Below are 14,160 nucleotides of genomic sequence, written 5' to 3'. Positions count from 1 at the left end.
GAAGAGCAAGAGGGGGAGGAGAGCGGGAGTGGGTTAGGGCGGGAGCGGGACAAGGCAGGAGCGAGGGAGACTGGGAGTGGGGGAGGCTGTGAGGGAGGGAAGGATAATGGGAAGGTAGGAAACAGGGAGGGGAATAACGGGAAGGGGGGATAATGGGGAAGGGGGGGATAATGGAACAGGGGAGAACAGGAAGAGGGAAAATGGGAAGGGGAGAACAGGAACGGGAGAAATGGGAAGGGGGGAGAACGGGAAAGGGGAGAACGGGAAGGGGGAGAACGGGAAGGGGGAGAACGGGAAGGGGGAGAACGGGAAGGGGGAGAACCGGAGAGGGGAGAACCGGAGAGGGGAGAACCGGAGAGGGGACGTGGGAGAAACAGGAAGGGGGAACATGAGAGAGAACGTGAGGGGGGAGAAAGTGAGGGGGGAAGGTAAGGAGGGAGAATTGGAGGGGAGAGGGAATGGGGGCGAGAAGAGCGGGGAGAAGGGAGAGGAGAAAGGGGGCAGAGAGGAGAATGGGAGGGGAAAAGGAAAGTGAGGTGGGGAACAGTAAAGTTAATGTAGAGTTTGTAAAGTTTATTTTTTATTGTCACAAGTAGGCTTACATTAACACTGCAATGAAGTTACTGTGAAAATCCCCCAGTTTTGCCACACTCCTGTTTGGGTACACAGAGGGAGAATTTAGCATGGCCAAGTCACCTAACCTGTACATCTTTGGACTGTGGGAGGAAACTGGAGCACCCAGGGAAACCCATGCAGATACGATTGAGAATGTACACAGACAGTGACCCAAGCCAGAATCGAACCCAGGTCCCTGGTACTGTGAGGCACAGTAAGAAGTTTCAGAACACCAGGTTAAAGTCCAAACAGTTTATTTGATAGTAAACTTCTGTGAGGCAGCAGTGCTAACCACTGTGTCGCTGTGTTGAGGAGAGAGAGGGAAGGGTGGAGTGTGGCAAAAAGCAGGGAGGAGAATGGGAGGGGGAGAGTGGGGAGGAGAGGAGTGCAAAAGTTGGGGGTGGGGGAAGTGGAGAGGAAAGGGTTTCAGGGTGGGGGAGGGCAGGGTACCGGTGTGGTGCTCAATGAGGGGGTTGGAATGGGGCAAGGTCAGGGACAGTATAAATTCAATTTGCTTTTGATAAATACTATCGAATCTGATTGCATTCTCTTTGCAGGCAGTACATTACAGATTATAACAACTCGTTGCCTATAGAAACATCTTGTAAGCATTTCTCTGGTTTTTTTGCCAATTAACTTACTGACCCCCTGGTTATAGATTCTCTTGCTCATGGAAACCGTTTCTTCACATCTACTCTGTGAAAACTTCCTGCCATTAAATCCCTTCTTTACGTTTTCTGCTGTTGTGATTAATGTGCCAGCCTTTCTGCAGAATATGAATCCCAATAACGAGATTAGCAGCTGTAGACAAACCAAAAGAATACATCATCTTGCTAATAGGAAACACTTTGGGTAGACGATTGCCCCATCCAGGGATGGTATACTGTTAATGTCCTGGACTAGGACCCCTAGTTACATCAGGAAACCAGACCAGACCCGAACAGTTTTCCTATTTTGATTTATATGTGAGGGTAGGATATTTCTCTCCAGGAATGATTCCACTGACAAAGTCAGATCTTTAATAGTAAAACTAACTTCATATAATAACACAGGTTAATACAATATGAACAAATTAATCAGTTTAGCCATTAACAATTGAAGAATATTTAAAAATGAAAGGAAGCAACCTTACTTTCTAGCTTATGACTGTTCCAGTTCCGAATAAGCATTCATACATGATCAAAATCACTTCTAAATAAATAGTTTGCAAACCCAGGCAAACTTGCTATAAATTGTATTAACAGTCTTGAAGCTTTCAGAGAGAAAACGAGTTTCAGAGCAGCTTGCAGATGCCTCTGTGTTCAAACAATTCCTATCTAGAACTGTAACTCTGTGCTGCAAAAGCTTCTTTTTCTTTGCTACAGACACAGCTCTGCACATTCACCACATTATCGCACGACTCTGTCAATCAATCTAATCAAAAACCCCAGGGGAAATCTCCATCTATAAACAAAAACCCATTAGCTCTATCCTAAGTAAACACTACATGGCTAAGATGAATAATTATCCTGCTCTGCCAGCATCTGAGTTGCATGTCTACCAACCATACTGACTGCCTGTACAATAAAGCTAAATTATTAAACATTCCCCTTTAACATAAATACATTTCTGTGACAGAGGCTGGAGTGGGGTGGGGGGTAGATAGACGGCCAATACACAGAAAGAACCATGAAAGGCAAATGATAGTATAATTGGCAAGCTTTTTGTTAAAGCAGGGATGCAGTTTTCATCCGGCAGATGAGGGGCAGGTTTTCCATCTAGCAGCCTGTAAGCCAATTCTAGCCGGCAGACCAGAAGCAAGAGTGCAGAAACTTTTGTGGAGACAGTTAAAACCAGATCTTTGCTGAACCAAGAAGGGATGTTCCCCAGAATAACTCCTCAAATGTACAGAGTGTGGTCCTTATAAGCTGGCCTTTACTTATGGATCTATTGAATTGGATGTTGTTTGGGAAGAGGGGAGCCTTGAAAGAATTCAGATCTTGTAAATGTACTTTAGATCAAAAGGGTAATTTCTACTTAAACTGCTTGAGGATATATTAGTAGTTTTTCAAATACTGTCTTAGATCATTATAGTCTGTTGTGTAGATGTGTCATTTCTTTATTGTAATAAGTAGTCTTTAATAAGTGTTATACTATGACAGGGCTGCTTACTGTTCTTGCTGGTTTCCTACATGGTTACTCACATCTTTCCTGTAAACGAAACTATACAATACCACAAACCGGTGACCCAGGTCAGGACACCCTCAAAGATAACATCAGCCAGGTATGAGACAGCTATAAAGTGTACAAGGCCAGCCTTTGCAGTCTCTTAGCATAATTGAAGTCCATCATCTCTGGTACCATTCTGGCAAATCCTCTCTGTACCCTTTCTAAGATTCCTGTGTAAATCTTCATATTAAGTGGAGTTTGAGGCATAACTGCACGATGGTTTGCAAAAAGGAATGAAACTAGAAATTGCTGGAAATATGCAAATGATCAGGCAACATCTGTGGCAGGAGAAAAAAGATATAATATTTCAGGTCAATAATTTTTCATCAAAAGATTGAGATGTAACAGGTTTTAGCTAAATACGGAGGCAGGGAATGGACTGGAGTACAAAGCCAAAGGTCTGTGATAGGCTCAAAGACAAGACATTAAATGACAAAATGCAAGGCTAAAAGAGGGGGTAATGATGAAATGAACAAAAGCTGTGTTCTAGAGGAGGTGAAACACAAATTCTGTCCCCATTTTAAAATTGGATCTTCCACCCTTATGTTTATGTTGCCATTATAATTTAATTCCCACATTTATAATGGAAATTGTCTGTGACCTTTACACTTCCCCTCTGGCAGGAGGGTTCAATTATATTATTACAAGTTTGAGTTCACCGTTTCCGGTGCCTAGGGACAAACAAATTTATCACAGAAAATGGTTAACAGGAAGTGCATTCAGTTGTGAGGTTTTTTAAAGATTCTATACAGAGGAATGATGCCCCTCTCGAGCAGTTTTAATTTAGTCCCTACAAATATATCAGCATCATTGGGATATCACAAGGTTTTATGATATGTACCTACACTACAGTGGCCTGCTCTGAGTGGCTATATATTAGTAAGTTTATTTATTAGTCACAAATAGGCTTACATTAACAATTGCAAATAAGTCACTGTGAAAATCCCCTAGTTGCCACACTCAGGTGCCTGTTCGGGTACATTGAGGGAGAATTTAGCATGGCCAATGCACCTAACTAGCATGTCTTTTGGACTGTGGGAGGAAACTGGAGCACTTGGAGGAAACCCACGCGTTCACCGAGAGCACGTGCAGATTCTGCACAGGCAGTGACCCAAGACTGGAATGGAACCCGGGTCCCTGGTGCTGCAAAGCAGCAGTGCTCACCACTGTGACAAGAGCATGTATGATATAGAAATATAAAATAATGCAGCTTAAATATATGCTAGGTAGCATTGCAATTTTGTCTGTGGAAAAGTTTTAATTCACCGTTGTGGCAATTATGGTTTATCCGATAAGTGCGAATGGACTGATATGTATTTAGGTAATGGAGTGTTTACTCACCAGCAACTTGTAGATACATTCAAGAGAGTCTCAAAGACAGCCAATGACAAACATGCAGTCAAAACCTAAACACACAAGAAAACATATATATTTACATATTTAGTTTTCTCTTCTACTGTCCTTTCTCTTTTCTACCTGACCTGGAAGAAAAGCCTACGTAAAATGAAGATCCAACCTGGAGGAGTCAGTTTGAACTATCATAAAGGGACTGCCAGTCCTTGGAATGACCACATCCAACAGGTTCAAACAGGAGCTGACAAATCTCACTGCCCGTAAGTCACAGACATAGGAAGCGGCTTCAACTTTACGTTAGCAAAGAGATCATTCTAATTGAAGCAACGTCGGCAGGTGAGTTGGGTATATGAGTGGCTCTCCTTCATCTCAGTGGGCCATAAGATTGAAACCAGGCTTCTTCGATCATTGAGACCCCGTGACTAAGATTAAATACATTTAATACACACTGAGTATTTCATAATGAGTTATAGAAAATGCTCACACTCATTTTTAACTGAACTGTCGTCACTTTCAAATGGTAGAACAGAAGAAATATTTACACTTTTGATTGGATACAGAGGGAACACACGGGGCTCAGTTAGAAAGCAAATTACTGCAGATGCTAGAAACTGAAAAAACAGGAAATGCTGGAAAATCTCAGCAGGTCTGACAGCATCTATGGGGCGAGAATAGAGAAAGTGTTTTGATTCTGGATGACCCTTTATCAGTGTTGTGTACAATCAGCACAGACCTCACACTGTGTGCCCTTGTTTAACATGTGTATCACTTCAGTCATATCAGTAGGAAAAGATCTAAGCAGGTGGAAACTAGTGGCATGTGGCAACCTTGCACATGTGCAATGGTCAATTGAATGTCTCATGGGTGGCACTCAGAATCCTGATGGGCCACATGTAGACTGCCCACTACTGTTCTAATCTAAACCTGTAAGCTTATTCTGTATGGAAAACTAGGATGGCAGGTATAGAATAAGAAATACTCCTGATCACGATATTTAATAAGCCAAAGGCAAGTGTGGCAAATGAGGAAAAATGCAGCAAACTATCTAAATAGTGAAGATTGAGGTTAAAATGTAGGTTTTAATTAAAATTTTATCAACATTTGATTTAGATATAACATTTGTTTTGCTTTTTCAATGAAACTGCTCCAAAAATAAATGAACTTGTACCTGGTCATGAGAAAAGCTGATTGATCACCCGACCATCTAACTGCATAAACAAACTCAGTGAATATATACTCAAAATAGAAATATAGAAGATAGGAGCAGGAGGAGGGCATTTGACCTTCAAGCCTTCTCCGCCATTCATTATGACCATGGCTGATTATCCAACTCAATAACCTAATCCTGCTTTTTCCCCATAACCTTTGATGCCATTCATCCTAAATGCTATATCCAGCCGCCGCTTGAATAAATTCAATGTCTTGGCATCAACTACTTCCTGTAGTAATGAATTCCGCAGGCTCACCACTCTTTGAGTGAAGAAATGTCTCCTCACCTCTGTCCTAAATGGTCTACCCTGAATCCTCAGACTGTGACCCCTGTTTCTGGACTCCCTCACCATTGGGAAAATCCTCCCTGCATCTACCCTGTCTCATCCTGTTAGAATTTTATAAGTCTCCATGAGATCCTCCCCTCATTTGTCTGAACTTCAGTGAAGACAATCCTCACCTAGTCAATCTCTCCTCTTACATCAGTCCCCCCCTCCCCAGAATCAGCCCGGCAAACCTTTGCTGCACTCCTTTGAGAACAAAAACATCCTCCCTCAGAAAAGGACAACAAAACTGCACACAATACTCTAGATGTGGCCTCACCAAAGCCCTGTATAACTGCAATAACACATCCCTGCTCCTGTATTTGATGTCTCTCGCAATGAAAGCCAACATGCCATTTGCCTTCTTTACCACCTGTTGCATTTGCATGCTTACCTTCAGTGAATGGTGCACAAGGACACCCAGGTCCCGCTGCACGTTCCCCTCTCCCAATTTACAGTTATTCAGGTAGTAATCTGCCTTCTTGCTTTTGCTTCCAAAGTGAATAACCTCACACTTATCCAAATTATACTTCATCTGCCTTTGCTAAGCCACTCATCCAACCTGTCCAGATCATTCTGAAGGATCTCTGCATTCTCAGCACAGTTCACCCTTCCACCCAACTTGGTATCAATTGCAAACTTTGAGATATTACATTTTGTTCCCTCATCCAGATCATTAATATATATTATGAATAACTGGGGTCCCAGCACTGATCCCTGTGGCACCCCACTAATTACTGCCTGCCAATTTGAAAATCACCCATTAATTCCTACTCTTTGTTTCCTCTCTGCCAACCAGTTTTCTATCCATCTAAATGCACTTCCTCCAATCCCATGCGTTTTACCTTGTATGATGATCTCTTGTGCAGGACCTTGTCAAATGTTTTCTCAAAGTCCAAATCTACCATATCGACTGGCTCCCCCTTATCAACTCTACTAGTTACATCTTCAAAGAATTCCAACAGATTTGTCAAGCATGATTTCTCCTTCATAAATCCATGCTGACTCTGTCTGATCCTGTCACTGCTTTCCAAATGCTCTGCTATATAGCCCTTGATAATGGATTCGAAGAATTTCCCCACTACATATGTTAAGCTTATTGGTTTATAATTCCCTGTTTTCCCTCTATCTCCCTTTCTGAATATTGGAGTGACATTCGCTATCTTCCAAGGTGCAGGGACTGTTCCAGAATCTATAGAATCCTGGAAGATGACCACCAATGCATCTATTATTTCTGGAGCCACTTCCTTAACTACTCGGGGTTGTAGATTATCCGGTCCTGGGGATTTATCCACCTTCAATCCCATCAATTTTCCCAGTACCATTTTTCTAGTAATATTGATCTCCCTCAGTTTTTCCTTCTCACTAAATCTTACATTTTCCAACATTCCTGGCATTTCATTCATGTCCTCTTTTGTGAAGACAGAATCAAAGTATGTATTCAGTCACTCGGCCATTTCTTTGTCCCCTATTATACATTCCCCCGTTTCTGTCTATAGAGGACCTACATTTGTCTTCACCAACTTCATTTTCTTCACGCATCTCTAGAAACTCTTAGTGACAGTCTTTATGTTCCCTGCAAGGTTACTGTATTTTCCCTTTCCTAATCAACCCCTTGGTCCTTCTTTGCTGAATTCTAAACTGCTTCCAATCCCTATTATTTTTCTTGGCAAATCTATCTGCTTAGATAAATCTATCTTCCTTAGATAGGATACTCTCTCTAATTTCCTTTATAAACCATGGATTAGCCCTCTTACTCATTTTGCTTTTGTGCAAACAGGATTAAACAATTGCTGCAGTTCCCCCATGCTTTCCTTGAATGTTTGTCATTGCTTATCCGCTGTCATCCCTTTAAGTAACTCTCCCCAATCTATCAAGGCCAATTCACACCTCATATCCTCATAGTTTCCTTCATTCAGATTCAGCGGCCTAGTCTCTGAGTCAACTACTTCAGTCTCCATCTTGATAAAAAATTCTATCATGGTCGCTCATCCCCAAGGAATCTTGTACAACTAGACTGACAGTGATTCCCTTCTCATTACACAGTATCCAGTCTAAGGTGGCCTGTTCCCTACTTGGTTCCTCCACATGTTGGTTGAGAAAATCATCTTATATACATTCCAGATCTTAAAGCACATATTTTTTTAAACCACAAAGCATTCCTTACCACACAAATAATAAAATTATAGACTGAAATGTGATTCCAGAGCAAATTTTATAACTTCTTGTTTGTACTCAGAGAATGGAAGTAGTTTAAATCGACCAGTTTCCTGCGACATTGCCTCAATACGCAGTGTCTAGTATAATATCCTCGCTACAAAGATTCTGGTACCAAGTCTGACACAAGAGTGTCATTTTTTTTCCTGCTTAGGGTCAGATTAATGAAACTTGATTTCCCCAGGCATTTGGGTTCACTCCCAGAAGAGTTTGATTATTTCTACTGTTGATTGGTGCTGTATTTTGCATGTTAGTGTGGTCAGTTAATTAACACAAGGCGCACAGGTCTTAATTGTTACATTTTCCAAACTTTACATTTATGTGGGCTTCCATCTCATTACTGTCAACAAGGATACCAACACTCTTACTCCTTCTCATATTTTCCCTTTTTCAAACCCGAGCCCAGTTCTCACAGCTTGCAGGTTGGAAAAATTGCAACCTTTCTATTTCTGGGAATAATCAGCAGGTCCAACGCAGGGTTATCAACCCTTCAGGAAATGAAGATTGACCTCCAGGTAGCTGTGTACAATTCTGGAGAAAAATAATCAGGACATTAAAACGGATTGAGGAATATGCCAGTCCTGCCAGCCGTGGGAAGTGTGGCGGGTGGGGAAACTTAACTTGGCATGAGGACAAAGATCATCATTTCCCATTGTCGGGGTGAACATTTGGAATTCTGTTCTCGTGAATACAAAGGCAGGTCGAGCTTCCTGACAAACAATGTTGGGAAACCTTTGGTGTGCATTAGCATGTTGCATTCTTATTAAAAGGCTACCATGCTGGAATTAATTCAGTCAAAAATTAGAATGTTCAGTTTTACAAATGGCATGCACCTGTCAAGCTTTACTTTTGGACATTCTAGCCTATAGAAGCGACTCCCTGTCCGTCGTCAGTATGAGATTCGATGTGCTCCGCAAGGTTGCATATTTAATGAGCTGACAAGATTGTGACACACCGGCTATCGAATCAGATCATTTTTGTCATTTTCTTTGAACATTCTTTTTACCAGATTTAAAAATATTGAAAGTGGGCAAACAAAAGGCTGCTTGGCTAACAGTAAAACATCATAGAACATAGAAACTGGAGTAGGCCATTCAGCCCATCGAGCCTGCTCTGCTATTCAATACGATCATGGTTGATCAGGCACGTCCTTGCTTTTTACACCCACTATCCCTATAATCCGTATGTTATTGTTAATCAGAAATCTATCAATCTCTACATTAAACGCGCACAATGACTGAGTTGGCAGAGAATTCCAACGATTCACAACCCTGTGCGTAAAGAAATTTCTTCTCATCTTGATCCTAAGTGCCTTCCCCTTTGTTTCAAAATTGTGCCCCCCATTCCAGACTCACTAAGGGAAACATCTTTTCGACATCTATGCTGTCTATTTAAGTATTTGGTGAATTTCAATGAAATCACTTCTCATTCTTGACAACTCTAGAGAATACAAGCCTACTTTACCCAATCTCTCTTCATTAGAAAGTCCCACTATCTCTGGAACAAGTCTGGTGAACCTTCACTGCCCTCCCTCTATGGCGATAATATCCTTTTTGAGGTAAGAGGATCAAGGCTACACACAGAACTCCAATGTGGTCTAACCAAGCTCCTATACAATTGAAGCAAGACCTCACTACTCCTGTAGTCAAATCATCTTGCGATCAAGGCTAACATTCTATTAGCTATCCTAACAGCTTGCTGCATCTGCTTGCTAGCTTCAGTGACTTATGGGCAAGAAACTCTGGTCGCTTTGTACATCACACTTTCTAATTTCTTACCATTTAGGAAACACTCTTGCACATCTTTTGATGTGATTTATTATTGTCACATGTATTAATATACAATGAGAAGTATTGTTTCCTATGCACTACACAGACAAAGCAAACCATACATCGAGAAGGAAAGGAGAGACTGCAAAATGTAGTGTTGCAGTCATAGCTAGGGTGTAGAGAAAGATCAACCTAGTGTGAGGTAGGTCCATTCAAAAGTCTGATGGCAGCAGGGAAGAAGCTGTTTTGGGTTGGTCGGTATGTGAGAGTATGTCCGGGGTGCATCAAGTCCTGGATTATGCTGGCTGCTTTTCTGAGGTAGCGGGAATTGTAGACAGTGTCAATGGATGTGAGGCTGGTTTGAGTGATGACTGGACTTTGTTTACTATCATGACACCAACATTGGGGGAAAGGCAAATTGTGCGGAGGGTGTGGAGAGTCTGCAGAAGGATCTAGATAGGCTGGGCGAATGGGCCAGGAAATGGCAAATGGAATTTAATGTTGGCAAGTGTGAGGTGGTCCACTTTGGCAGGAAGAATGGTAGGAAGGACTATTACTTACGTGGCGAAAAACTGCAGCAGGCGACGGTGCAGAGGGACCTCGGGGTCCTTGTGCATGAGTCGCAAAAACCCAGCTTGCAGGTGCAGCAGGTGGTCAGGAAGGCGAATGGGATGCTGGCCTTCATAGCGAGGGGGATTGAATATAAAAGTAGGGAGGTCTTGCTGCAGCTGTATAGGGCATTGGTGAGGCCGCAGCTGGAGTACTGTGTGCAGTTTTGGGCGCCGCACCTGCGCAAGGATATTTTGGCCTTGGAGGGAGTGCAGAGGAGGTTTACTAGGCTGATACCGGAGTTGAGGGGGTTGAGCTATGAGGAGAGGCTGAATAAACTAGGCTTGTACTCGTTAGAGTTTAGAAGAATGAGGGGAGATCTCATTGAGACGTATAAGATGATGAATGGGATGGATAGGATAGAGGTGGAGAGACTCTTCCCGCTCAAAAAAGACAGTAGGACTAGGGGGCACAGCCTCAAGATAAAGGGGAGGTGGTTTAGAACGGAGTTGAGGAGGAACTTCTTCACTCAAAGGGTGGTGAATCTCTGGAATTCTCTGCCCGTTGAAGTGGTGGAGGCTGCCTCGCTAAATATTTTTAAGAAGCGGGTTGATGGGTTAAGAGAGGGGATTAAGGGTTATGGGGAGAGGGCGGGAAAGTGGAACTGAGCCACGACAGATCAGCCATGATCTTATTGAATGGCGGGGCAGGCTCGAAGGGCTAGATGGCCTAATCCTGCTCCTATTTCTTATGTTCTTATTATCTTCACGATCTGTGTCTTCTACCATGCATTCAATTGGGTAATGACCCCTTTTGCTTTCCAATTTGTGCAGGGAGTCAGTGCATTACAAGGATCTATGACCGGTTAGAACTTGGGACAAGTCATGTGATAAAATCTCCAGGAATACATTTAGTCATAGTTAATGTGGTTGCACTTGTGGAGAGACAGGCCTATGAAGTCAAGCTTTCCTTTTCTGCTCGGAAGATGTCAGATCTGTTGGATGTTTCCACCGTTTTCTGTTTCCATTTCAGATTTCCAGCATCCATGGTATTTTGCTTTTAAAATTTCTCTGGTTTTCCGCTGTCACAAGTTTAGGAATTTGCCCTAGATTTTCCCTCAGATATCTGTGGTGCCAGTCACTCCCATAAACAGTCTGAGCATGTAGGGGTGTGCCTTCATTACCCAATGTACTCTACAATAGCTCGTCCCAAGGGGGAAATAATGGTATCCCCTAGTGATCTGAACTGCAAATATGTGTTCTTTGTAATGTGCAGTTCCTCAATCACTTCAAGAACAGCTTGAGATAACATTTGGTCAATCACTACGCTACACTGTGGCTGGAAGCAACAGTGCGAATAACCAGAATTTCTTACAGCAACAAGATATATAATTGACTCATGGACGCACAGGTTGTTTGGAGCTGAACTTTTCAACTACTGTGTCCAGTTACTTTAGTATCATAGAATCCCTACAGTGCAGAAACAGGCCATTCAGTCCATCGATTCTGCACCGACAACAATCCCACCTAGGCCCTATCCACGTAACCTCCTGCTAATCCCCTGCGACTAAGGGGCAATTTAGCATGGCCAATCCACCTAACCTGCACATCTTTGGACTGTGGGAGGAAACTGGAACGTGCAGAGGAAACCCATGCAGACACAGAGAGAATGTGCAAACCCCACACAGACCCGGGTCCACTGGTACTGTGAGGCAGTAACGCTAACCAGTGTGCTGACCTCAGAGACGGTCACCTCCATGGGTAGGCTTCATATGGTGTAGGCCCAATCACTGGGCAGGTGGCTCAGAATCCCGAGCTGGGTGGTGTAGAGCCAGGTTGGGTATCAACAGCCAGATTCATTTGCAGCACAGGAGAAGGCAATTTGGCCCATCATGTTTATGCCAGCGTTCTGTGGAGCTAATCCACCCCAGTCCCCTGCTCATCCCCCTAGCACAGCAGGTCTATTTCCCGCAATTTCCTTTTGAAGTCATTGGTCATCTCCACTTCCACTGCCCTCGTGGAGCAACAAGTTCCAAATCATTACCACTTGCAGCATCAAAATTTCCTCCTCATGTTCTCCCTGCATCTCTTGCCCAAACTGCGTCATCACCGAGCGATGTAATGGTGGTCCATTCCTTCTGCTGTTTCTTATGTTCCCAATAGGGTGACACCCTCGGAGAGGGGACAGTTTAAATTAAAATTTCAGAGGTATCAAGCTGCCTCTCAGTGCCAGGGATCTGGCTTCAATTCCAGCCTCAGGTCTTTGATTAGATTTGATTTATTATTGTCAAATGTATTAACATAGTGAAAAGTACTGTTTCTTGCGTGCTATACAGACAAAACATACTGTTCATAGAGAAGGAAACGAGAGAGTGCAGAATGTAGTGTTACAGGCACAACTAGGATGATGGGAAAGATCAACTTAATGCAAGGTAAGTCCATTCAAAAGTCTGATGGCAGCAGGGAAGAAGCTATTCTTGAGTTGGTTGGTATGTGATCTCAGACTTTCGTATCTTTTTCCCAAGGAAGAAGGTGGAAGAGAGAATGTCCGGGGTCCTTAATTATGCTGACTGCTTTGCCAAGGCAGCGGGAAGTATAGACAGAGTCAATTGATGGGAGGCTGGTTTGCATGATGGATTGGGCTACATTCACAACCTTTCATAGTTCCTTGCAGTCTTGGGTAGAGCAGTAGCCATACCAAGCTGTGATACAACCAAAAGCTGTGCTTTCTATGATGCATCTGTAAAAGCTGGTGAGAGTCGTAGTTGACATGCCAAATTTCCTTAGTCTTCTGAGAAAGTAGAGGCGTCGGCAGATCTTCTTAGCTATAGTATAGGCATGGGGGTGGTGAGGGCAGATTATTGGTGATCTGGACACCTAAAAACTTGAAGCTCTCGACTTTTCTACTTCATCCCGGTTGATGTAGATAGGGGCATGTTCTCCTTTATGCTTCCTGAGTCCTTCATTTTGTTGGCATTGAGGGAGAGATTATTGTTGCTGCACCAGTTCACCAGATTCTCTATCTCATTCCTGCACTTTGTCTCGAAATAGTTTGAGATCTGGCCCACTACGATGGTGTTGTCAGCAAACTTGAAAATCAAATTGGAGGGGAATTTGGCCACGCAGTCATAGGTGGATAAGGAGTACAGTACGGGGTTGAGAACACAGCCTTGTGGGGCACCAGTGATGAGGAAGATTGTGGAAGAGGTGTTGTTGCCTATCCTGACCGATTGTGGTCAGTGAGTTAGGAAGTTCAGAATCCAGTCACAGAGGTGGGTGCCGAGGCCCAAACCATGGAGTTTGGAGGTGAGTTTTGTGAAAATAACAGTATTGTAGACCACGCTGTAAACGATAAATAGGAGTCTGACATAGGTGTCCTTGTTATCTAGGTGTTCCAGGGTTGAGTTCAGGTCACTATCTGTATGGAGTTTGTGCATTATCCCCGTGTCTGCGTGGGTTTTCTCCGGGCGCTCCAATTTCCTCCCATGCTCCAAAGATATGCCAGTTAGGTTGACTGGCTATGCTAAATTGCCCCTTAGTGTTAGGGGAACTAGCAGGGTAAATAGATGGGGTTAAGGGGATAGAGCGTGGCCAGGAATGTGGTTGGTGCAGACTTGATGGGCCAAATGGCCTCCTTCTGCACTGTAGGGATTCTATGAAGGCTAGTTATTCGTGCTGTGAATAACATACATATATCTATCTACATCATGGAGCTTTTACAGCAAATGTTAAGCAATGAGAGTAAAAGGGAGATTTCTTTAATGAGTCAACGAATGCCTATGTGGTTTGGTTCAGGGATGTTGGTGGCTGTGCAAGTACTCAGTAATTATGGAATGTGGGTTTCAGTGTTTATTCCCTGTATTCTATTATTGTGGTTTTTGAGTTTAAAACGCTTATTCTTGGAAATTTTCTTCAAAT

At 43.1% G+C, this 14,160-nt stretch overlaps 1 protein-coding gene across 3 annotated transcripts in view; it reads right to left on the bottom strand.

Annotated features, from left to right (window-relative positions):
- The window catches only part of slc35d4 (solute carrier family 35 member D4), a 155,569-nt gene that overhangs the window by 23,067 nt on the left and 118,342 nt on the right, over nt 1-14,160 (bottom strand). For 2 of the 3 annotated variants that reach the window (XM_080194459.1, XM_080194460.1), the window contains exon 14: nt 4,165-4,229. The exons of the other annotated variant lie outside the window; for it this stretch is intronic. In XM_080194459.1, the coding sequence (XP_080050585.1) occupies nt 4,165-4,229 (65 nt within the window). The remainder of the gene's footprint in view (nt 1-4,164; nt 4,230-14,160) is intronic. 3 annotated transcript variants of the gene reach the window in all.

This window comes from Carcharhinus amblyrhynchos, chromosome 8, assembly GCF_965287045.1.
Source record: "Carcharhinus amblyrhynchos chromosome 8, sCarAmb.v2.hapA, whole genome shotgun sequence".
NCBI lineage: Eukaryota > Metazoa > Chordata > Chondrichthyes > Carcharhiniformes > Carcharhinidae > Carcharhinus > Carcharhinus amblyrhynchos.
The sequence above is the reverse complement of the archived record's forward strand: the minus strand, read 5'-3'. Positions and strand labels throughout refer to the sequence as shown.